The following is a 25,000-nucleotide window of genomic DNA, read 5'->3' on the forward strand; positions in this document are numbered from 1 at the left end:
AGTGGAGGAGTGCAGCGTGCTGCTCTCTGGCGGATGGGGGCACAAGGGGAGCACAACAACCCCTTTAGCCCACTCTTCGCTTTCCCTCTCTCTTTCATTCATCCCCCAATCCACTGCTTTGCATTTCATCACTGTATCTCCTTGTTTTCCTGCAACGTCGCCCCCTCTTTTCTCCATGTGTGGGGGGGAAAAGAGAGGTGATGAGAAAAGAGAGGCAAAAGCACACATGTGTTAGCACCTGGTTCTACCAGACTCTCGTACTTCACTTCATTTTCATTTGTACAGAGAGTCTGGACCTAATCAATTGACAAACGTTAACTCACTTGAGAAGGCGGTTGTCTGTTGAAGTTTAAAATGATTGGATCTGCCCAATGCCACTCTGGATCTGCCATAACCAATCGCTAACGTTTGGTTGTGACGTAATGTCATGCGCCGGGAATCACGCGCAGGTTGTACACAAACCAAACACCTTGCGCGTCTGCACGAAAATGTCCGTCAACGACAGCTGCAGGTTTTGTTCGTCGAATTAAATTTATCAGGGAAAAATTGCACATTGTAAATCAACTACCGACCTACAACAACAACTCAAACTGGCGCAGGACTTTATCGTCATTGTTCTCAGACACGCCCTCTGTTCGCTGATTGGGCGCCGCTGAGGCGGCGACCAGAAAACCAAATTACAATACAGCAGGTCCAGACCTAGTACTGACGGGAAATTCAAATTGAGCGGAAGTACTTAGGCGGGCGGAGCCAGGCTAACATGTGTGTGCTTTTGCCTCTCTTTTCTCATCACCTCGCTTTGCCCTCTTTTCCTCCCTAAAATTCCTTTCTTGTTTCCAATATGCCCCCATCGCCTCTGCCTGCCCACGCCCTCCAGCCTTCTCTCTCTTCCCCTCTGCCCTCTCCCCTGTTTTTTCCCACTCTTCCCCCCACATTGCTCGCCTCTCTTGTCCCCCCCACCCCCCCCCCCCCCCCCCCCCCTTGCTCTAAACAAGAGACTAGAGGGAAACCAGAGGAACACAGCGTTCGCTGCTTCCCCTACTGTTACAGCGGATGGTACCTTCTCTACACCAGGTTCATAGCCTTGTGTGCCTGGATAGAACCACCACTTTATACATGCACACGCAAGCGCGCACACGCACGCACACGCATGTACTGCTCACAGGCAAGGCCAGACTGGTTCGTGGAGATTTTTTTTAAAATTATAATTACAGATTTTGCACAATATTATTAACTATTACCATTTCGAAATCCCATTGTAAACAATCCGAGGTCCCCAGTATTTAATGAGATGGTAATTTCACGTTTTCTGCTTGTCTATTTCTTTATTGCCCGCTCGCTTGTTTCACACGGTACAATTTGATCTATTACTGGACCTTTCCTGTCTGGATTTAGACCGGGAAACCAGGCGGCGCGATATGTCATCGCGTTCGTTTGACGTCGACCCGTAACCAATCAAAGGGGATAAATAATATTTAACCACCTGCCATTGCCTTGTGTTTCACCAACTTGGCAACCCCTCCTCCTCCTCACCCTCCTCCTCCCCCTCCTCCTCCCCCCAACTCCACCTCCTCCACCACCACCTCCTCCACCACCTCCTCCTCCACCACCTCCTCCTCCACCACCTCCTCCTCCCCCTCCTCCTCCCCCTCCTCCTCCTCCTCCCCCTCCTCCTCCACCACCTCCTCCTCCCCCGACTCCTCCTCCACCTCATTTCCTACTCCTCCTCCTCCTCCCTCTGTGCATCACCTCCTCCCCCTCCTCCCCCTCCTTCTCCCCCTGCTGCTACTCCTCCCTCTGCTCCCCTCAGTCCTCCCCCCCTCCCCCCCAACTCCTCCTCCACCACCACCTCCCCCTGCTCCTCCTCCTCCCCCTCGTCCTCCCCCAACTCCTCCCCTACCTCCTCCTCCACCACCTCCTCCTCCCCCTGCTCCTCCTCCCTCTTCCCCTACCTCCTCCCCCTCCCCCCCCAACTCCTCCTCCACCACCTCCTCCTCCCCCTGCTCCTCCTCCTCCTCCCTCTTCCCCTCCCCCCCCCCTCCCAACTCCTCCTCCACCACCACCTCCTCCCCCTGCTCCCTCTCCTCCCCCTCCTCCTCCCCCAACTCCTACCCTCCACCTTTCCTCCTCCTCCCTCTACTCCCATCACACGTCTTCCTCCCCCCCCCTCACACCTCAGCCCCTTGACTGCAGAAGCCTGGCCCCGGGGCCCGCTAAGCCCTCCACCATAATGACGCCGATGCCTGCATGTGATAATAGGGGGCCCTGCACATGCAGGCGGCCTATCCTCCACACACAGAGGTAGCCTGAGGAGGGCACCAACCCTTGCATCTGTGCCGGCCGGAATATAGGAGGCGCGCTGGCGTATAACTACCCTGCCCCCCCCCCACCCTGTCTTACCCCCCTCACCCCGCCCTTGCCTTGCCCCCTTCGGCCAGACAAGGCCCAATCAGTGGGCTAATTAGCCGTCTTTTGTAAGTGCTCCCGCCCCCGTGGAACTGATTTCATTAACGACAGCCACACATCAAACATTCTGTCTGTGGCATTTTGCATCTCATTACGCATGGGGGGGGGAAAGAAGGAGAAGACGAGGGGTAGAAAAAGAAAAGCAACGCGCAAGGTTAGCACCAGAGCTGAGAAGGGGGTTATAAAGATGGAATTGGAAGCACAACTCTTCCTCTATTAATTTCTCCATAGGGCTGGCAATGTATGCGTCTCTCACTCCCTTAATGCCAAGTTCCACTGATTAGGTGCTCTAATACTGTAGGAACTGTTTCTCGACCATTGGGGATCTTTTGTCCTTTCCCTTTTGGTTAAATTGACCTTATAAGTCCTATATGTGATGCCATTAAAGCGGTTTAATGTGGCTATGTGTAAAAATATTAATTCCTTGGTTAGAGACTGAGACTGTTATGGTAAAGAGATGTCATTAATTGGATGAATAAATCTTTACCTGTGGCAATTTACTTGTGTGTGTGTGTGCATTAGCCTAATAGCCATGCATAATAAAATCACATTTCAGAATCCTATTCATAAATACTGTAAGCAAGCAAGAGGTGAACATCATTGACTTTCTGGAAAAATTACGTTAAACACAGTCATACATATCCTTCTGTTTAACTTCTATTAGTGAAAACAGATTGGTGACAGCTTTTATTCATTTCATCTACTTAAAGGATTTTTTTGCCAGTTTGCTAAATCATCCAGTTTAATGGTTGACATTATGTCCAGATGTGAAACTGATGATTTTTGTTCAACTCAACCCCATCTCATTTTGTAGGCGTGTTCTGAAATTGGGCAGAAGGTGATTCATTGAAATCAGTTATATTCCAAACGAGGCTTTAGAAGGACCCATAGCTCTATCTGTGTTTAGTCTAACACAAGTAAGCACATACAAACTGCCCTGGCAGTTTGTATGTAAGCACAAAAACATACAAACTGTATACAAACTGGCCTTGCTAGGTCGTTTTCTTCAATCGTTCCCAAAAACAAAAAAAATCACAAGTTTCAGTTCAGTGTTATGTATTACACCGTTTTAATTATTAAAATCCAGCTGTTAAGCTCTTGGTTTCGAAAGGTTTGGAAAAGTCTCATTGTTGGGGTGTGGTTCGAAGAGGGGAGATTTCTCAACCCAGTTAATCGGCTGACTGGATTGACATGAGATTGCAATGGATTTCACGGTTTCTGATGTGTAACGTAACTTAATAACATAATTAGGGGGAAATTAGGGATCCCTGTTGTCCATCACTTTAGCATATGTGACAGCTCGAATCTGTTCCCATACAGATGGGATACAGGCCTAAGTGGCTGCGCTTTAGCAGGCATTTTGTACGCATCAAATGGTCAATGTAAGCTCACGACTTGTTATTCTGGTTGTTGTTAATGTCGGTTGTTTTTGTGCTTACAGAAAAAGCAAAGGACTAAGGAGCTGTCTCAACTCTTCCACTCCTACAACCCGTACGACCATAAGGTAGGAGGCGCGCACACACACACACACACACACACACACACACACACACACACACACACACACACACACACACACACACACACACACACACACACACACACACACACACACACACACACACACACACACACCTCTCCTAATAGGTGTCTGCTACTCTATCATCTCGTATCAGTCTACTGCTCTCCCCGCTCCAAGGCTGAGAAGCTGGCACATTGGAAGTGCCATCGTGTCAGCATTTTCCCCCCTTTTCATTTTTTCTCAAACATTAACTTAAGGGATCTTTTTTTTGTGGGCTTTACCCACAGCCTTTCTTTTTTATCTGCCCTTTCCCTTTGAGTCCATGATTACCGGGCTCTGCGCCTGTGTGTGTGTGTGTGTGTGCGTGTTCTATAGCTGTGGAGTGTGTGTTTTCCCCTTGAGATGGGACACTGCTCGACATAGTGTCGACTGTTGTGTGGCTGTGCTTTTTTCTCTATTATTATTTTTTATTGTGACGGTTCATTTAGGCATGTTTGTAGGAGTGGTTGGCAACAGATTTTGGTCCACAAATGTTTCGACATTCACGCTTCTACGATAACACACACTGTCTGTGTGTGTTTGTGCGAGGGGACTGTGGGATTTAACTAAAAACAAAGATGAATGACTTAGGACTGGCCATGCATGATATGTATCCTACAAATAAGAAACGACCCTTGCTGCTAATTCACAATCCAACATGCATACACGCATCGCACATTTAAACACTGCTATAAATTGTAATTATACATATGTAAAAATACATATCTATAAATGTCACTATATTAATGTACTTCCGACTAAATTCAGAAGTACCTTCGGAAGCCAACAAGGTTCACGCGAATTGAACATCATCCACGGCTAACATCCGTGTATAGATAGCTTCATCAAAGTGTTGATCACAGCTGTCAAAGACACTGTGATGAACAGTCCCATATATATTCCTGAGTTGCTTTAATACTGGTGACCTTCCCCCCCCCCCCCCTCTCTACCTCTACCTCTCCAGCCTGCCGCGTGCGTTCGTCCCGTGTTGTCCTCTCCTCCAGCGCAATGCGCCGGCGGTAATTAAAAGAATAGGAGCGAGTGCACGTTTTCACTTTGGCAGGGTATTCAACCCGCGGCCTCTCACACATACCCCCAAAAAACACACCGACACACAAACGTGCGCGCACACACACACACACACACACACACACATGTCGCACACTGCGCCGACTGTGTTGTCGAGATGGGAGGTAGCAGTTTATAGTACATTAGCATCCAAATCAGATGGTTAGCTGTGGAGAGCATGCCTTGCTCGTGAGATTCCCCCAGGAGTCGTCTTGACTAACCAAGGGATGCAGAGTCATCCCTTTTTCCACTGCCCTCTCTCCCCTTTCTCGTCTTGACTTTTATTTGTTTGTCTTTAACGTGTGCCGCTGGTTCTCGAGCTAGGAGCTCCCATCCCTATCCCCCCCCCCCTCCCCCCAATCTCAATAAACAGAAAAATAAAAATCATCCAGGAGTTATAATTGCTGTCACCGGGCTGACATCATGCAACCAATGAAATGATGCGAGGGAGAAGCGACGGCAGGAAGGAAGGCTTGAGAATATGAATACACCGGTACATTATACACTGTTTCATCGCTGTTGTGACTGCTGTAACATTGTTTTGGCACTTGACGTGTGTGCAATTGTCCTACTTGTCAAGGAGGAGAACTTTGCCGACTGCGAAGCATCAAGACTTATTAAAAATACATTCACACACCCCTTCCCTTCCTAAAACATTAAGGGTAAATTCAGTCTAAGTTATCACAATGGAATAATTACGAATGCATAATAGCAAACTGAAAGGTTAATTATTGAAATGAAATGTTAACAGGCTAGTCTTTCTCTTGGTCGGCCCTTAAATCCGATGAATAATGACGAAACAAAAAAGAATCGGTTGAATTGTTTGTTGTTCATAATGGGGGCGGTTTTTACAACAATTAAATAATATATTTTTGATGTGCAGGGGTGAGTGTCTGCGAGGGACTGTTCACTGCCCCAGTGTTTACCAGGACGCGCAATGCCATTATAATGTGTCGTTGGACCGGAGACAAGTTGGCTCCAGACGGAAGAAGAAATTGGAAACGCCAGTGTTTTCCAGGCATTTACTGCTAGTACTAATCCTAATATGGACATGTAGGGGGATAGGGGGGGGGGGGGGGGGGGGGTAGAGAAAAAAGGCATTAATGAAGCGCTGAGTCTGGAGACGCTTGGGTTTGGCAATCCTTGGCGAGGCAGCCTCATTGGTTCTTTGCTCCAGGCTACCGTCCAACAGAAACAACACATGCAAATGAGCTAATTGTTGTTGTACGGGCCCGGGCCCCTAGGCGCAGGCGCCTCATTTCACAGATAGTGAGATGTGGGGGAGTTAGAAGAAAAAAAAATCGCCCTCCTTGTATTTTCGTCCCTGAGCCGTACAATATAATCTGTATATTTATATATATATTTGTGTGTGTGTTGTGTTTGGGATGATAAATGTGAAGCATCCTATAGCCAGATGGTGCCCAGGCTGCACCATCCATCAGCGCTGAACAGACCAACAGACAGAAAGCTGGCAGGTCACTCGGTCTGGGGCTAAGGCCACGCGACGGACACACACAGACACACACTCGGACACACAGACACACACATATGCGCCAATTACAAATCACATTACAAATTGTCTACATTTAAGGTAAACATACCTGCAATGTAGTTTCTGATGCAAAGTAGAAATCATGTATTGAGCTTATTGTTTTATTCATCTGCTGGTCGCAGATTCCCTTCCAGGATTTTAATATCATATTTCTGAATGTATCAGGGACGTCCTAATTAGATAAGGAAGGGTAATTTTGTTTGACCACCAGATCTATACGACGCTGGCGTCTCTCAGGGGTAATGTGCGAGGTCAATGCCTTCTAGGACCCATGCCGGTCTAGGACCCAGCCCCTCTCGATGCACTTGACCCGATGTACGCCAGCTGGTCAGGGGCTGAACTCGGCTTGAACCCGCTCTGAACCGGGTCTGCTGGTCGTCGCGGCGACCTGATGTTCCGGCCTCGTTGGCGGCCGCCGCGTCCTTGAAAGTGAGGATTGTCCCGAAAGTTAGAGTGTGTGTGTGTGTGTGTTTGTGTGTGTGTGTGTGCGCGCGTGTGTGACAATGGTAAAATACCACTCAAACATTTCCCTTCTTATTCTTTCTGTCTCGTGTGTTTCGGTCGATTCTTATTGCTATCTTTTGGTTAATATTTCTTATGTGCTCTCAGAAGACCTTTCTGCTGAATTGCACCTGCACCTGTACCTGTACTTGTACCGTGTGTGTGTGTGTGTGTGTGTGTGTGTGTGTGTGTGTGTGTGTGTGTGTGTGTGGTCATGAACGAGGCCCAAGGCTCCTCTCCGGCCTCTCACAGCTCCCATGTCCAGGTGGCTAATGGGTAAGGCGCAACAAGCAGAAACAAACACATCATTAGTCTGTGCAAACTTTCCACTCCCCCTTTAATAATTCCTGTACAAGTTAGCCATCCGAAAGAGAGGGAAACAAAGCATTAATTAATGCCTTAGCATTTCCACACTCCCCGCCACAAATGCCGTGGCTCGTATTGTTTTTCGTACAGCAGACAATTAACCAAGGTAATATTTTGTTAGTGTGTCCTCATGACTTTAATTTTTCTACATTGTGATGATTTTTTTTCCCGGTTAGCTCTCGTTTACAGTGTTTCTAGAAGGTAACCTTTTGCCTCTCTCTCACTTGACATTTACCTCTGTCGTTACAGACAGCTCACCCTCTCATTTTCCCTTAATTAACAGACTATTTGTGGCCTTGGGGTGTTGGTTGGGGTGGGTGGGTGTACGACTCCTCCCCGATGAGACCGAGTGGCAGAGAGAGCCAAAGAGAGTTGTAAAGATTGTAAGGATTGTTTGCTTTAAAAGATAAATTCTGTGTGACATTTAGCTTTTTTTCCCCTTCCACTCCATTTAGAAGGAAAAATAATATGTTTTCTTTCCTCTGCTTAACCGTTTTTCTCTCAGCTCTCCCTTTCGGGAGGAGAAATGGTTGGTCTCTCTACTCAAAAATACGTCCTTATTGTTTTGCAAAAGTAGGGAAATCAAGGACGGCATATTGGTATATTCTGCATGCAATTCGAAAAGAGTTGAATTTGGAGTGGCCTCGGGTCAACAGGAATCACCATGCAAGTAAAACACTAACTAACGTGAATACGTTTGCTCGATGCTTACCTTGATGGTCAGTATTTACCACAGAGCAGGTGTGTGTGTGCGTGTGTGTGTGTGTGTCTTTATATGTGAGGGGGAGAAACCATAGAGAGGGAGAGCAAGTAAGGAAATGAATTTGTTCTATTGGTGCGTTCCACTTAGCATTGTGTGGATAATTGCCAGAGCTGAATCACTGCTAGCCTTCCTAATTACTACAGACTCTGCTCTGAATGGAAACCTAATCACTACTTGCGTCCCCGGACACACACTTAAAGATGTCATCTAGTTGGAGGGGGGAGGGGGGCTCACATAAAAGGACTGTATCTGCGATGTTTCCTAATGCATCCACGTCTCTGTCTTGGTCTCTGCTGTTACACACTTACCTGCTGCATTTCTCCTTTAAAGCGACCTCCTGCAAGGATGGATTAGATATGCTTTGTGTGTGTGTGTGTGTGTCTGTGTGTGTGTGTTTGCTTACTTGCGAGATGTGCAATGTAATACAATACGACATGAGTTCCAGGCTTGTCGCCCTGGAAACTCTAGACACAAATGAAATTCTGGAGAAACATGAAATCAATAAATATGAATTGTCAAACGAAATGCATGTGCAGACACACACACACACACACACACACACACACACACACACACACACACACGTTCAAGCTATTTTGTTCCCTTGTGTGTCTCTGATAATGCCAAAAATATACTTTTCTGTCTCATTCACTCTTTTCTGTATAACTATTGTCTGCCAGATTCTGGCACAGGATATCCGTTGAAGGAAGTCCATTCACTAAGTTAGGAATAAACCTTCCTTTTAGTTGACTGAGCATCCTTCCTGGCCTCCGTACCTCTGACTTACTCAAAGCCAGTGGTGTCCTTTTGGTTGACCCCGCAGTACCTATCGTCGTCACAAGGCCAGACAGCAACTCGCCCTGGTGCGTTCTCTCTCGACAGCGGATGGGTTTGAACCCTCGCGACCCGTTCCGGCCTTCCCTGAACCCCCTGAACATGAATGCATAACAAGCCGTTGACAAATGTTATTCAGATACATCCTTTTTTCAAATTTTAAGTGAAAAGCTTCCGAATCCGGCAATGCACATTAGCCTGACTCACAACCAAGGTTACAGGCCCTGCAGAGAACTCAAAAATCTATATAAATGATTACATAAATTGCGTGTACATACATTTGAAGACAACCCAAACCACTAGAAGGCATTTATGCACGCTAGCAATCAGCCAACTATATCCATCAAGGACTTCAACCACATCACACGCAGAAAAAAAACACAACGGACGCACTCAAACGCACACACTTTTTTAAAACAAACACCTCTAAGCTCACTTGTTCCCTTCAACCGTGCTCTAACTAAGCCCTGTCGACGTAGGCTATGAGTCACTTCGTGAGTCGAGGCAGACCCATGTCCCCCCTTGCGCTGCGCTACTGCATCGTCCGTACGACCGCAGCAAGAGTTGTGTCGGACGCACGTACCGACGAACCCTGTGGCGCGGCATTAAAGCGTTCCGTCCTTGCGACGCGGCACGGCGAGGTCAAAAGCCCCCGTCCGCTTATGATCAGCCGGGCCCCTAATGAAGCCGTACATGTCCCGCAGTGACGCCCGGTCATTACTCGCGTATCACAAGCATAGGCTGTTCAACACTTTGATGTATCTGTGCCGCGCTCGTTGCATAGGCTAATTGTGGCTAATATGGGGAGACACTGGGGGCGCTGCCCTTTGGTTGTAGTCCTATATGTTCCAGTGCATCCGTCATTGCACTGTATAGGAGCCAGTCACTGACATTTTGTCCGTCTGGCAACGCGCGGCCACTGAAAGGCCAATTGCTTTAAGAAAGGTTTGTGAATGACGAACAGTATGTCATTGGTATGATACAATAGTACACACGTACACACGTGCAAAGTCACGTGTGTAAGTGTCCGTTCTTTGTTCGCAATCATGTCCTCAATTTCTGAAACTGTGTGTTTTCGGTACACGTCAATTTTCCACACAGACATACACACATAATCTTGACGAATAACATCAAGGAGGACACGTTCGAATTAAAGCGTATTTAAAGGGGGTAGAAGGCACCCAATGAGATATCGCCAAGGAAAGAATATCATATCCACACACCTCAACCCGCATCGAGATGAAAGGGAAAAGGCGACCGCCATCAGAGACGCCGAGCTCCCCCCCCCCCCCGCCCCCCCTGCTGAGAGACACACACATCCAGATCTAAACAAAGCCTTGGTTCCCGTTCCGCCGCGCCCCTGCGCTCTCGGTGCCTCCAGCGATGCTTGTGGTTCGTGCCGAACAAACTATCGGGCATTAACAATGGCGTCTGTAAAGGCACTGAATGGCCGAGCGTTGCGGACGGACAGACAGAGAGTAGCCTTGAGCTGTGACAGCAGGGCCCCCCCCCCACGGCCTCTGGTGCCTTTCATCCGCCCCGCGTCTAACCGCTACCTGAATGGAGGCCTGCATTATGGGGACTTGGGTAATTGGGCACTTATTGTTAGATGCTCTTTCATAGGGTAGTGTGAATGCTTTTCTTATTCAGCCGTCCCCATGCACACACGCACACTCTCTCAAAGAGGAGTACGTGCACACACACACACACACACACACTCTCGAAGACATGTGCGCACACGAGAGTATACACTTGCACTTCACGAAAAGCTAATTTAGGTGGGAGTATACATGCATACACGTGCACACACATACGCACACATGCGTGTGGGTGATCATAGATTGGTTTGGATGGTATTTCATTTTCCACTAGCAATGAAAGCTCGTGGTAATGGCTGGATGGAATTGGAGGATGCCTGTTGGTGTTTACTCTTATTATTTCTCTCTCTCCCTCTCCTTCTCTCTCTCTCATTATCTCTCTTCCTCTTCTTCTGGCTAAGATCTCTCTAAAGCCCCTGTCGCTTGTGATTTTTATTTTATTTTGTCTTTCCAAGTCAAGGACAAATAAAGCAAAATTAAACAATGAAATGACCGATTGTTCTATTCAGGCCACAATGCTTGAGCTATCCTCATGATTGCTGTGTGGCTCTGGCTGTTTTGACAGCAACGATCATATTCATCATCTGGCTGTTATGGATTAGCTGAAACCGTGCCCTTTTTTGTTTGTTGTTTTTTGTAAATTAATTGAATCAGCAACACTGTGTTTACTTCCGTAGGTTTAGGGGAAAGATCCCCGTGGTGACACTTTAATTGTGTTCTTCAGGAGACGACAACTATTGTGTTGGCGGGATTTGAATGTGTCTTAATCTTTTTAGGGTTTCCAGATCCCCTCTTCCTATCGCCTCCATTAACCCTCGCAGACTCTGATAACACGCACGTGCTCACCCATGCGCAAACGCAACCACACACACAGACCAAGAAACACACACACACACACACACACACACACACACACACACACACACACACACACACACACACACACACACACACACACACACACACAGACACACACACATAAACACAGAGGAATCAGGCGACCACATGCACAACAAAGATAAACAGCCAGCGAGATAATGGAGAGAGAGACCTTTAAGACGTATGGGGCTGCCTCGGTGAGGCGGCTCAGGGTTGTGGTTTTACATTTTTTAACTCCCCCTTAAACACAATCCCCCCCCCCCCCCCACCACACACCCCCTCCCACCAACAGATGCATCTTATCGCACTACCACAAGCTCAAGCATCCCCACCCAGACACACACGCACAGACAGACACACACACGCATACATGTATACCTACCTTGAGAGACACCTTCCACCAATCTTGGTAGGATTAATTCCCTGTGCCGTGATGGATACGTAGTCGTCGTCCGCCCCCCCCCCCCCCCCCGCCACAAACCATTGTTAACAGCTGTAACTGCTCATTCAACAAGCTGTAAAGAGCTTATCACAGGCAGTAAATACAAATGTTAACGCCGGTTTAAATCTCTGCCTTTTACCCACTCTTCGATCAGGTGAATTATTTTACTCTGAGCGTCGTAGGAGAACAAAACGCCATGTCGACGGAATTCAGCTGTTCAATGGTTTTTGTTATCTGTCTCCGTCTGTCTCTCTCTCTCTCTCTCTCTCTCTCTCTCTCTCTCTCTCTCTCTCTCTCTCTCTCTTCGTCTCTCTCTCTGTCTTTCTATCTCTACCTCTCTTTCTCTCTCCCTCTCTTTTTTTTGTCCCCCCTTTGCGTTTTTTTGGCAAGGCAGAAACCTGAGACACTGTGTGTGTGTGTGTGTGTGTGTGTATGTGCGAGCGAGCGAGGGAAAAATAAAAAGGCCCGTTGTTGTTCTGTTGGGCCCTTTGTCGGGGTGCCATTCATCACTCGCTCGTCGAACTGCGGACCCAACCTGGGGTTAATAACATCGATCCGCGTTATCCCCGCACATCTGCCTACCAACCGGGCACTCAACGCACCTCGCTAACCACGCTGTCACACAGACACACACAAACACAGGAACTCATGCGCACATACACACTCAAAGGCACACACATACACTTACACAAACACAGGCATACATACACACGGGAACTCATGCACACATACACACCTCAAAGGTACACACATACACAGGCACACACAAACGCAGGCACACACAGGAACTCACACACTCACACCTACGCGCAGGCACTCGCACACACACACACACACACACACACACACACACACACATAGGCACACCCACACACACACAGGCATTCACACACACAAACATACACAAAAAGGCAGACACACACACAGGCACTCACACAAGCCCCGGCCACACACACACACACACAGGCACTTAACACACATGCATGCAGGCCCATACACATATACACAAATGTACGTGAACATGCAGCCATACACACACACACACACACACAGTTAATCATGTACAACTGCACACACACATACGCACACACACATGTATGCACAACCCCTTGCACGTACTTTCCATCACATACACACACCCAAAATAAATTGGAGAAATACAGTGCCTCCACATTTCGTTTTTGGAGAGCACACACACACACACACACACACACACACACACACACACACTCTTTAAGAGATACCCCCACAACCCCTCCCTACCCCAAAGCTGCACACGCTGGACCAGTAAACGAGCAGTGTGTATAGGGCCAAATGTTGTGGGATCTCCACTGTAGACGCCTTCCTTCTCATTACGGCCGACGACGGGAAACTGGGACACAGCAGGGGAGAAAAAGTGATACATTAACTGTCAAACTGGTGTGTGTGCACATGTGTGCGCCTGCAGACTAAGTATCTTTGTTCTTTCTGAATCTGCGGAGGCCGGCTATAAGAGCCAAATATAGTTGTTGTTAACTTTTAGCTTTACTTAAAGGTTTGGAAGCAAGCAGTTGTCTAGTCGTGTGTTTTTTACGCTCAACTGGCAGTTGGTGTTTTAACACACAACGAACAGGGAGCCACACGCAAATCCCACAAAGACACGCGTGCATATCGAAAAAACAATAATATTGTTCTATTATGAAGAATTTGCTGGAGCACAAGTTGGCCGAACGTTGTTTGTGTCGTCAACTTTGAGTTCGACGGAAAGCATTCGGCGACGTTTCAAGTCGCCCCGGCTTTCAAGTCATTTATTTATTTATTTTATAACTATTTTTTTTAATCAGTTGTAGCCATTGTTTGCCGTTTCTAAGGTAACAATGGAGCTCTTTCAGCCGCTTCAAGGACGCGTCGTATTCGGCTAGCGCCGTCTGCCTGCCGTTAGCCCGCGCGCTCCTTGATACGTGCGACCACCAAGCCATTACTCAACGTCTGGCCCGGGATGCCAGGGACAGGATCAGGACAAAGGGAACTACCGAGGTTCGGGGGGGAGAGGGACACGGGTTTTATTTTTTCTGTGTTATTTCTTTTTTCGGAGACTGTTAAAGTAAAAAAATTAAAACAAAAGATTTTGATTTTTCCTCTTCTTTGTGTTGTTGTTACCTCATTAGAGAACGCACAATTGTCTGTAGGTAAAAGGAACACAATAACACAGACACCCCATTCACATCCCATCTCTTTGGCTGTTAATTTGTCCTCATAATCTGCTCCGAAGTCCCCCCCCCACCCCACACACACACACACACAACCCTAACAATGTGGTGTGTATAGATTAGTTTGTTTGCGTATTTTGGTGAAGCACTGTTAATTGGCTGTTTGGACTAATAAATAGCTGTAATTAACAGCCGTTGTTAGTGTGCGTGTGTGTGTGTGTGTCTGCGTTTTCACGCTTGCGCCAGTGAAGGGTAGCAGCTAAGGGCAAACTCAGTCTTGAGAGACTAGCTGCTCGTCAAAGTGCTCGGATTAATCCCACTGAATCGGCCATTTGACGACTTGAGAAGGACGGGATATTTGAGCGGTTTCCCTTCACTCAGAAATGTTCTTCTGCTTATTTGTCAGCATCGGTTGTAGAATAAATGTAACTGTACATTACAGTGATGCCGGCACAGTTGTCAATCCTATTTAATTCCACTGTATGGCGAAAATGGGAGATTATTCCTCACTGAAGCCTATCACGGTTCAATCCGCACCAACTGTAATTTAAATACTGTGTGCTTTTTTTAAACGACATAAGATGTGCAGAATGTGTGAGTGGACAGATCCGCGCTCTTAAGCCCAACGCGCACACAGAGCAAATTTCGGTTGTCATTTGTTGCGTCACACATAAACTAAATGGCATCATTTCCTTTGAACGGAGTGAAGCACACGGAGTGGGAAGGTAGCAGGGCTATATTCCTCCAAGACTTTCTCAAGTCTACTTTGGACATGAAAATTCATCACGATTATTTTGCGTCTGTCCGAGCAAACCCATTTGCTTTGGGCCTCATGTTCCTTTTTTGATTCCCGCTCCCTTTTATTGTCCTGTCCTCTTCCTCTTCCTCCTCCTTCTTCTCCTCTACCTCCCCCTGGAGCCTGTAAATCTTGAATTACGGCAAACTAGACGAGAATGACAGTACAAATGAGCACCTTATACCTCGGCCGTTCTTCCTCTATCATTATCTCTCTCTCTCTCTCTCTCTCTCTCTCCTTTACTTCATTATCTTTCCTCCCCTTTCGTTTCTTCCCTCTATTCAGTCTCTCCAGCGCGCTGTTCCCACTGCAAGCGCGTCTGCTGCCTTCTTCTTTTCAACTGTCACTTACTGTACACCTCTCTCTATCTCTCTCTTTCTCTGTTTGTCTCTCTCTCTCTCTCTCTCTCTCTCTCTCTCTCTCTCTCTCTTTGTCTCTTTCTGTCTCTCTCTCTCTTTCTACCTCTCTCTCTCTCTCTCTCTCTCTGTTTGTCTCTTTCTGTCTCTCTCTCTCTCTCTCTTTCTACCTCTCTCTCTCTCTCGCTCTCTCTCTCCCCCCTTCCCCCTCTCCCCTCCCGCTCCCTCCCTCTCGTCATCTGCCCCATATACTCTTTCTTTCTCTCCTCCCTCCTCTCCTTCTTTTCTCTATGTTTCCTACACCTGCTCTTTGCGTGCTCCCCTTCTCTCTTCTCTCTACCTTTTGTGTGTCATGTCATGCTCTCTTTGAAGACACATCGCCGTGCTGCAGTCCAGACTTGTCCCGGCCACCCTTTGATCGTTTGAAGTCGAGACAAGTCAAACAAGCCGGATTGTAAATCGCATTCGAAAAAATGAAAACTAATCCAGTGTTTAATTCTGTGCCTTTTATTTAATGTGTATTCTATTCTCTCCCTCTCTTTGGTCCACGGTTGTCGTTCCCCCGTGAAGACAAAACGCTAGCGTGAATGGTGTACAGGTGAGCGTCTTGACATTAGGCTTGCGTCAGGTGTCCGGGATTACATCACTTTATAAGGTTGTCACCTAAAAAATAGTTTTCGTTATTAATAACGCGCCGATAGCCGTGTTCACTGTAAGATTTCTCCCAGGTCAACTCGGGGCCCTTCCTCCCTGATTGACGAAGGTTCACAATGAGCTAATCAAGCGGTTGATTGAGTGCAGCTGCTCTCCGGCACCTCACCACTGTACCCCAGAGTTGTCATGGGAGCCGCGGCGCACACCGCCAAACCCCGGGACCTGCTCTTAGCCCATTAGCATTACCGTTTAGTGGAATTTACATATTTCGCATGTATAATGTTCTCGAGGAGAGGAGCCCGAGGCCCACGCACCCACTTCAAATGTTTAATTTTTTGGGTTTGTCTTTGGCTTTCTCTGTTTTTTCTTTATTTCACTCTCGCGTGCTCTGTCTGTCTGTCTGTCTGTCTGTCTGTCTGTCTGTCTGTCTGTCTGTCTGTCTGTCTCTCTCTCTGTGTGTGTACTTCCTCTTGAACAGACACACACGCATACATTTCCAAAGGGAGCGTATCCTACCCTTAAAGCAATACGTGCCAAATTGTCTGTCTCTACACTACTACAGTCAAAAGGAGGTTTGCCATGACCTAAGAGTAAAAAAAAAAATGTGCATAGAACCTTACAGTGCGTTACGCCTCTCGCATGTATTGTAAAGGGCGCTGCCACTTGCCCAGAAGAGAAAGTACAGCTCACCTCCCTTTTTTGTGCAAAGCAAAGCGTATTTCCCTTTTGTGTTTTGTGTAAATAATATAGAAATGGAAGGTCTGGCCGAGCAACCAGGGGTAATGATGGACAGGCATGGAGGTACGAGGTGGGCATGAGACTGAGAGCAGCCCACCCCCGCTTCGTTCTGGTGTCAGAACCATGCCTCTGCCTGCAGGGCTGGCTTCTCCCAGGAACTGCAGCTCCAACAAATTAAGTCAAAATGTCCCTGCAGCCCTACTATGATATTGCCTGTGTGTGTGTTTGTGTGCGTGTGTGTTTGTGTGCTCGTTATAAATACATATCTTTGGGTCTGCGTGTTTGTAAAGTCCTGTATGCGGCTGGAGCAATTTCTTGTTTAATCATATGAGACGTGTGTGTGTATGTGTGTGTGTGTGTGTGTGGTGAAGCTCACTGTGTGCCTGTACGTAAATGTATGGCTTCGGGTCCATGATGGCATTTAGTTGGTTCCAGCTACTGCACTTTGATGCTGGGGGAGTGTATGTGTGTGTGTGTGGGGGGGACGGGGGACGACGACATGTATGTGTGTGTGTGTCTATGTATAGATGTTAATCAGATTGTTTCGAGCTAGGTTTTACCAAGACAACACGTGTAGTGACATCAAGCCCGCTGTAGCTGGAGGAGCGTGGGCCTCTGAGTCAGTACAGTGTGGGCTATAGGCTGCTCCTGTCGCATCCGACGTGGGCCACAGGGCGGAGGTTTCAAGGGTAAACACTGCCCACGGTCTGACCCTCGGCTCGTGGAACACAAATACACTGTTGGTGCCGTTGATGAACCTACTTCGGCGATAGCTAGCGACTCTACAGCGATTACGCACGTGGAGGTCTTCGAGATTGCCACTTTATTCCAAGGAAAGGGACGATCTTTCAGATGTTGAACTCCCACTGTGATTGAAATGCGCATGGAATGTTTGGTGAAAATAGTGTTCTTTCGTCTTGTTTCCCTAGACGTGTAGAATGTGTGTCATTGAAAATGGAACACATGCATATACACATATGACATTATATATATATATATATATATATATATATATATATAGTGGTGGGCATAGTTACATTTTTTTAATCTAGATTAATCTAGATTAAAATGGCAAACGGCAAAAAATCCTTTCGTTTACCTTGACAACTGTCAATTATACTTGGCAACGGTGAATTATCAAATATAATTATCAAATATAATTCACCGCCGGAAGTTGTGAAGTGTCCATGCAAGTGAATGGAGCAGTCTACAGCATTGAGAAGAGCCGTGTAATAATCCATAAGGTTTAGAAGTTAAATATTTGAAAGTTGTAGAATACATTTAATTAATATAATTTATATTCGAGTTAATTTGATAGAAATGTACTTGCAATGTTTAGTCAGTTAATCATTTACATATTTATGTTACACAATTATTACTTACATATTTACATGTTTACATATTTAACACAGTCAGGATATTCTGTTGAATCTGCCTCTCTGATTCCCTCACGTTTACCTCAATCTAAATTCTAGCTTCTGATTGGTTAGTTCAGTCACGTGATGGGTCCGAACAAGGAAGTGTTTGAAAATAGATTAACGGCGATATTTTTTTTATCGCGCGATAAAAGTTTTGCGTTAACGCAGCCGATAACGGCCCACCACTAATATATATATATATTTATGAACTATAAATCTATTTTATATAGATTTATTGGTATGTTGGCATGTGTTAATATGTCCCCTCGCGCCTGTCTTCTTTCAGTCATCCTATATGTATATATATATATATATATATATATATATATATATATAAAGGTTGTTTACTCCCGATACGGTACGCCTGGTACAAAAACACATATATATATATATATATATATATATATGTATATAAATCCATTTTATATTATATATATATGTATATACAGCATGTATATATAGTGCGTGTGGGCATGTGTAAATGCGTCCCCTTGCGCGTGCCTTCCTTCAGCTATCCTCATGCCGTGCGTGTAACGGCGTTCTGCTCTACCTGCTAATGAAATGACCCCACAGGGGCCTCAATGTGGGCCAGGATCCTGCGGGCCCCGGCTCACAGCGCTAGCAGGGAGCGTTAGAGCGCGCGCCGGTCCCCCGCACGGACCACTTGATGACAATGGGCCCTGATGCCTTAATGCCCTTGTAAAGAGCGCTTTGCGGGCCAGCGGAGGGTGTGCCAGCGGACGTTTATCGAGGACACCGGTGTGTTTATGTGCCCGGCGTACCGTACCGGGAGTAAACAACCTTTGTCAGAGGGGGGGGGGGGGGGGGGGGGTCGCACGAACGTGCGAGCGACGGACGTAAACTGTGCTCCGGGCTCGCGTGTGGGACGTCGGTTGGTTTATGTAGACGAATGTTGGAAGGACTTAATTCTTTTTTTTTTTTTTGGAGATGCGTACGGCTAACTGCCTCTTCCCCCCAGCCCCGACCGCAGTGAATTAGTGTGAACAACCACACAGAATGGCTGAAGGCTTTTGGTGGTGGGGGGGGGGGGGGGACAGACGTGGAATTGTTTATAGGCCCTAATGTGTTAGAGGCTAATGTGTCAGTTGATATGTCCTTCTGCAGTGGCCATATATAGATTTCAGAAGCAAGAGAGAGTTTTGGTTGGGGGGAAATGGAGGCACCAAGGTCAGTGTCGCGCTTGTTGTTGCGTTAACTCGCAGCTTTTGGAGACATCACTGGTTCTGAATACGTAGCCGTTATGAACGGGTACAGTTTATATAGGGCCTCATGTTTAGCCCTCACTGTAACCAGAGGCGTCTCCCGGGCTAAGCAGGTAAGACTTGTGGTCAGACCTATTGGGGGGGTGTGTGTGTCTGGGTTGTGTGTGTGGGTTTGTGTGTGTGTGTGTGTGTGTGTGTGTGTGTGTGTGTGTGTGTGTGTGCAAACTTTCATTTCAAGGTGTTGTTAATCCGTGAGAATATACCGTCTGAGCGTTGTTCATGATAACACAAAATCTATGAAAGAAAATATGTTTTTAGTAAAAACGTTGTGTTGTACAGTAACCACAGCAGTAATTATGCTACTCATATATAGACGTGATTATGTTGACATGATGAATCGGATGATCAGTTGGCAGTTGCTACATCAATATTTTGTCCCTGCGTGTCTGCCTGCCTGCGTATTGTGGGTGTGTTTTTGTGTGTCTGTGTGCGTGTGTGCGCGCCTGTTTTAGCCTGTTTGCATGGGTGTGTGTGCGTGCGTGTGTGTGTTCTAGCCTGCTTGCGTGTGTGTGTGTGTCTGTGTGTGTGTGTCTCTGTGCTTTAATGAGGCCTCCACTCTGCGGAGCTCTGCTTTGGGTACCAATGAGTTGTGCCTCCCGTACCCAACAAAGACGTGAGCGCACGTGCACGATTCTCCGAGGTGCTGAATGCAGAGAGGCTAATTTAGGGGGACATTCAAGTTATACTCAAGCATTAGCGGGCTATTTGGCCAATCATAGGCACAAACGCACACACATGCACACACACGCTCACACGCACACGCAAGTGGACGCTTTATGCACAGCAGACACACAGAGCTTATTTAAAAAACTCCCGCAAAGCCATGTGCCACTGATAGAGCGTCTGCCACACATGAGCACGCACACACACTTACACACACATTTACAAACATATACACAAATACACACACACACACACACACACACACACACACACACACACACACACACACAAACAGGTCAATTCCTAGATTGTGTACACATTCAGACAAACACAAAACATCAACCTAATTTACACACACACACATACATGTAAACACATATACATACACGTATATACAAACAATTCAAATTGCATCCAGAGTCATCAGTCTCACAAAAAAGAAACACATATGCTGCCAACACTCACGCACACACACGCAGTTGTGCGAGGCCCTCTAACCCCAGTCTGTTTAGACAGCAGATCAGGAGTTGAATGTATGCAGAATCAATCCGACAATGAGGCAGCCACACGCACACTCACAGAATGCATAAAAAGATACAGATTCCAGGAAAATCCATGACCTCCGAAATGCATAGCAGCTGCATGCTGAAGCTCAGACACACACAAACACACGCACACACACATACACACACACACACACACACACACACAGACGCACAGGGGTGTTATGAATATTCAAACGATGTTGCAGTCATTTGTATCAGCCCCTCATTTGCATTTCTGCTATTAGTCCACAATCAGGGCCAGCTCCGGTTTAGTGTGCCAGGAGCCTGGCCACTCCGCCCGCGAGGATGCACACAGTGACACACACTCACACACATGGCACACAACTCCGTACACATAGTGATAAAGTACACACCCACGCACTCATCCAGTCACAAAGCGGGTACAGACTGGGGATCAGTCAATTAGATGTTGGCAGACAGACCCATAAACACATGGAATCTCTCACTCACGCACACTCATGCACGCACACATTGAGGCACACAGTCACGCACGCACACAGCGGTTGTGATCTGCCCTTGGTTTTTAAATGGGGAAGGTACAACCAGATTACACAAACAGGCCTGCCAGCGTGTTACATAAAGGTGGACATTGAAGTTGGGCTTAAGCTCGCCTTGTTTCGCTCCCTTTGAAGCCAACAGGCTGAACCCATGGCAAAGACACAGAGAGAGAGGGTGCTCCCGGCTTCTCTTGTCTTGACCTGTTCGACTCTCTCTCTCTCTCTCTCTCTCTCTCTCTCTCTCTCTCTCTCTTGTTCTCTCCCTGGATCTCTCGTTCTCTCTCTCTCTCTCTCTCTCTCTCTCTCTCTCTCTCTCTGTCTCTCTGTCTCTCCTTCCCTTCCTGGATATCTCTCTCTCCCTCTCTCTCTCTTTCTCTCTCTCTCTCTCTCTCTCTTTCTCTCTCTCTCTCTCTCTCTCTCTCTCTCTCTCTCTTCTCTCTCTCACTCCTTCTAACTCTCTCTCTGTGTGTCTCTAGTGGTCGATCTCTCTTATCACACGGTGCCACTTTGAATGGCGGTGCAGCTGTACTCTGGCAGACTAGCCCCTTGAATCTGTGTTTGATTACTACCTGCTCTCTGGTGATTAATAGTCATTATGACGCCGGGGTGTGTTGGTGCGAGGGTGCACGTGGTTGCACGTGCGTGCGCCCTGTCCTCCGCCACCCTCCTGGGCTTAGTCCGAACCCCGAACCCGAGCCCCCCCCCCCCCCCCCCCCCCCCCGCCCGAATCAATCATTCATGTCTTCCCAGTGCTAATGTGTTCTCCTTTACGAAACATCCACCATTTATAGACTGGCTCGCCATGGCGCAGACACGTCAGGGAAGTGCTTTGACTTTGTGCTTGATTTTTTCTTCTTTACCCTCCTATTGAACTTATTTCTCTTTTTTTTGCCCCCTTTTTCTCTTTTTGCCTCTTGGCTCACAAAGCCAAAGGAGAAAACCGGATGGGAAAGGTAGGAGGGATAGGGGGGAGAACAAGATAAATACAGATAATGAAGTTCCTTTCCATCTGATGGATGATTGGTTCTCGAGGCAAATGGTGATTGGGGAAAATAAAGGGCTTTGATTGGTGGAGGGGGAGGGGCGTCATGCGGAATGACATCATGTTTTTCATCCGTCGATACGACTGCCAATTTGGTCACTCAAAGGCTTTCCTCGCCCCGCCATTTAAAAATATTGGAATATTATCGAGGTGGAAAAAAACGGGTGCGATGATGGTGTGCAATCAAACTTCGTCTCGAAAGCCAACCTTAAATATTGACCTCGAGATTTTACACCGGAGTCAAATATAGACGCTCTACATTTAAGATTGAGATTTGTTCAAATCTGCATCAACCGATCGGACTTTGCTTGTCAAATCAATGTGCTCCAGACTGCCCAGGACCCTGTCTGGGCAGTCAGGACCCCCCCGCCTGATGTCAGCTTCAGATTACCAGCACAAGTGCTATGGGACCCTCACTGTCTCTCCAGAGTATTACCACAGCAGCCGGTTTGCATTTGTTGCTCCTTCTCGCCGCCACGGTAGTTTCATACAGATCTATACGAGAGGATGTATGTACGTATGCATCGCGTAGAGCCTGCAATGGGGTCCATACGAAGTGCCCGCTGGCCTGGTGATTTGTGTGTCACAGCTTTTCTGGGAAACCGCAGGCCACAACAAGCCGCCATGGCGCATTTGTCTGACTCTCTTTCTCCCTGTCTGTGCTCGTTTGTGCCCCGTTTGGGTCATGGGTGACACAAAAGGTTCATGCTGTAGTCTCTATAATGTCCACTGCTTTTGCCTGAATCCTGCAACCCACTCTTATTCTCTCGAAAGTTCGTTTTCTGTGGATTTACCAAAATTCAGAGTAATCCGCGTTGCTTCGTTCAGGCTTTAACTCAAGTAAAAAGTTAACCCATAAACTAACACCGAACCACACACACATGGCATTTATAAGTTGAGTGATTGGTACACTACAATTGACCAATGTAGTACTTTTTTATCTGTATATTTTTGTTTTCCAAAGTTTCTCGGCGGTTCTGCTTCCGTCTGTTTTTAAAGGAGCAGAGAAGGCGATGGAGCATCCATCCATACATCTCGCTGAACCCAAAAGCAAAAAAGAGCCACAGTGCCTTTCGGGAAGAGGGCCTCGCTGTACTTCATCATGCATATCATTCTGTCCAACGACACCCCTCAATATGCCTACGGGGACTTACAAATCGCGAGGGGCCTTCGCAATCGCTATGGATTGTGACCTTTTCACGCAGACTCAGAATCCCGAGCGTCAGCGCTTTCCCGACCCCGATGTGTGCTCAGTGTGGCACCGCAGCACGTCGGCGGTGTGTGAGCCTTGCCTCGGGGCGGCTCTCAGTGTTCAGCGCTGCCACTGCCTTCCCCTTACTGCTGACACCTCCCCGCTCCTCCCTATAGGAAGCACGGCGGTTCACAGGGGCCTCTCTTCCAGACGCCTCCGCCGAGACCTTTAACGTATATGTGTGTGCCAGCGACTCAGTCAGCGGTTTGCGACCCTCGCGGTCTGCTGCTTTTCATCCTCCTCCTCCTCCTCCTCGCTGGACAAGCTGGAGCCCAAGGCTACCCGGCATTCCACATCCAAGAGTTTTTCTCTTTTTTCATGGCCGATCTTGGGCTTTTTTCTTTCGCCACTGTAGAAGGCAGCATTATTTTTCTTGTGTTTGGACAAATATGTGCACTGTATGTATTTTCTATGGGGGCCTCTTTCTCCCAGCTCTTACTCTGTTGCTATAGTGTCCTGACGCGTACATCTCCCGACTAGAGTGGCCTTAGTACGCCGCAATACCTTGTTTTTTTCTCCCCTCGGATCATTTCAAACCCTGAAAGCAAAAATAAAAAATGTATTTGCTTAAAGTTCCACTTTAGACTCCGAGGCCTTGGTTCTTGGTTGTTAGCCCCCCCCCCCCCCCGTGTCCACGAAAGACGTCATCAGAGTACTTCACAGTCCATCACTGCGCCACTTCAACCTACAGCCAAGCCAGCCCCGCCTGGTGGCTGTTGTTGTTCTCTGTTGAATACTGGCATACTTGGCCAGAGAGAGGCAAAGAGGGAGAGAGGGGTAGAGCGAGCACACCGTCGTACAGCATGGTCCATGATTGGCGCTCAATGATAGGTATTAAATGGTTCTTTGACATTGGGTGACACTTCTATAGCTTTAAGTCTTCGACTCAACCCTCAGATAAGCCATGGAGGTTTCTGCCACGATTGAGGTGTGCACCCCGGGCTGGTGCATAGAGACAGGCACTTTTGAGCTTCTATCCCTTGAACTCGTGATTTTGCAGCTCAACTGGTTCCACACAGGCCCCACGGCGTTTGAGTTCTTTTTTTTTTTTTCAACGCCGTAACTATTTTCACCAACGTTGCCTTGGCTTAATAGGTTGCAATGTATGGATTTGTTTGCTCTGAGGTTTCCTGTGTAGCAGGGGTTAAAGCCTTTGTTGTTTGGTGTGTGGGTGGGACGTTAAGCAAGCGTGCTCCTGTATCTCCATCACGACGGTAGACTTGTTCTTGGAGCCCAACGCAATGTCGGAAATGAACTTGCTTCGTTCTGACGGCAATTAAAACCAGGGTTAATGTCGGCATTCCCAGAGGTATAAGGGGCGAATATAAATCGATATATTTCTATACTAACTTTTTGTGGTAATACTTTATAATAAGGTGCCATAATAAATAGCAAACTAGTCATTACTTAACCAATTGTTAATATTTGTTAATTGTTCCTAAAATATCTATTTGGCACAAGTTAATAGTTTTTTTTCACTGACCACAGAGTGTCGCTGGTTAGGGTTAGTTTTGTG

The 25,000-nt window shown here is 47.2% G+C and overlaps 1 protein-coding gene across 1 annotated transcript in view; it reads left to right on the forward strand.

The window, feature by feature from the left end:
- Nucleotides 1-25,000, forward strand: part of cdkal1 (CDK5 regulatory subunit associated protein 1-like 1) — a 220,015-nt gene that overhangs the window by 160,447 nt on the left and 34,568 nt on the right. The window contains 1 exon segment of the mRNA XM_060065377.1: nt 3,908-3,970. Within this exon segment, the coding sequence (XP_059921360.1) occupies nt 3,908-3,970 (63 nt within the window).

Source organism: Gadus macrocephalus, chromosome 11 (genome assembly GCF_031168955.1).
Source record: "Gadus macrocephalus chromosome 11, ASM3116895v1".
NCBI lineage: Eukaryota > Metazoa > Chordata > Actinopteri > Gadiformes > Gadidae > Gadus > Gadus macrocephalus.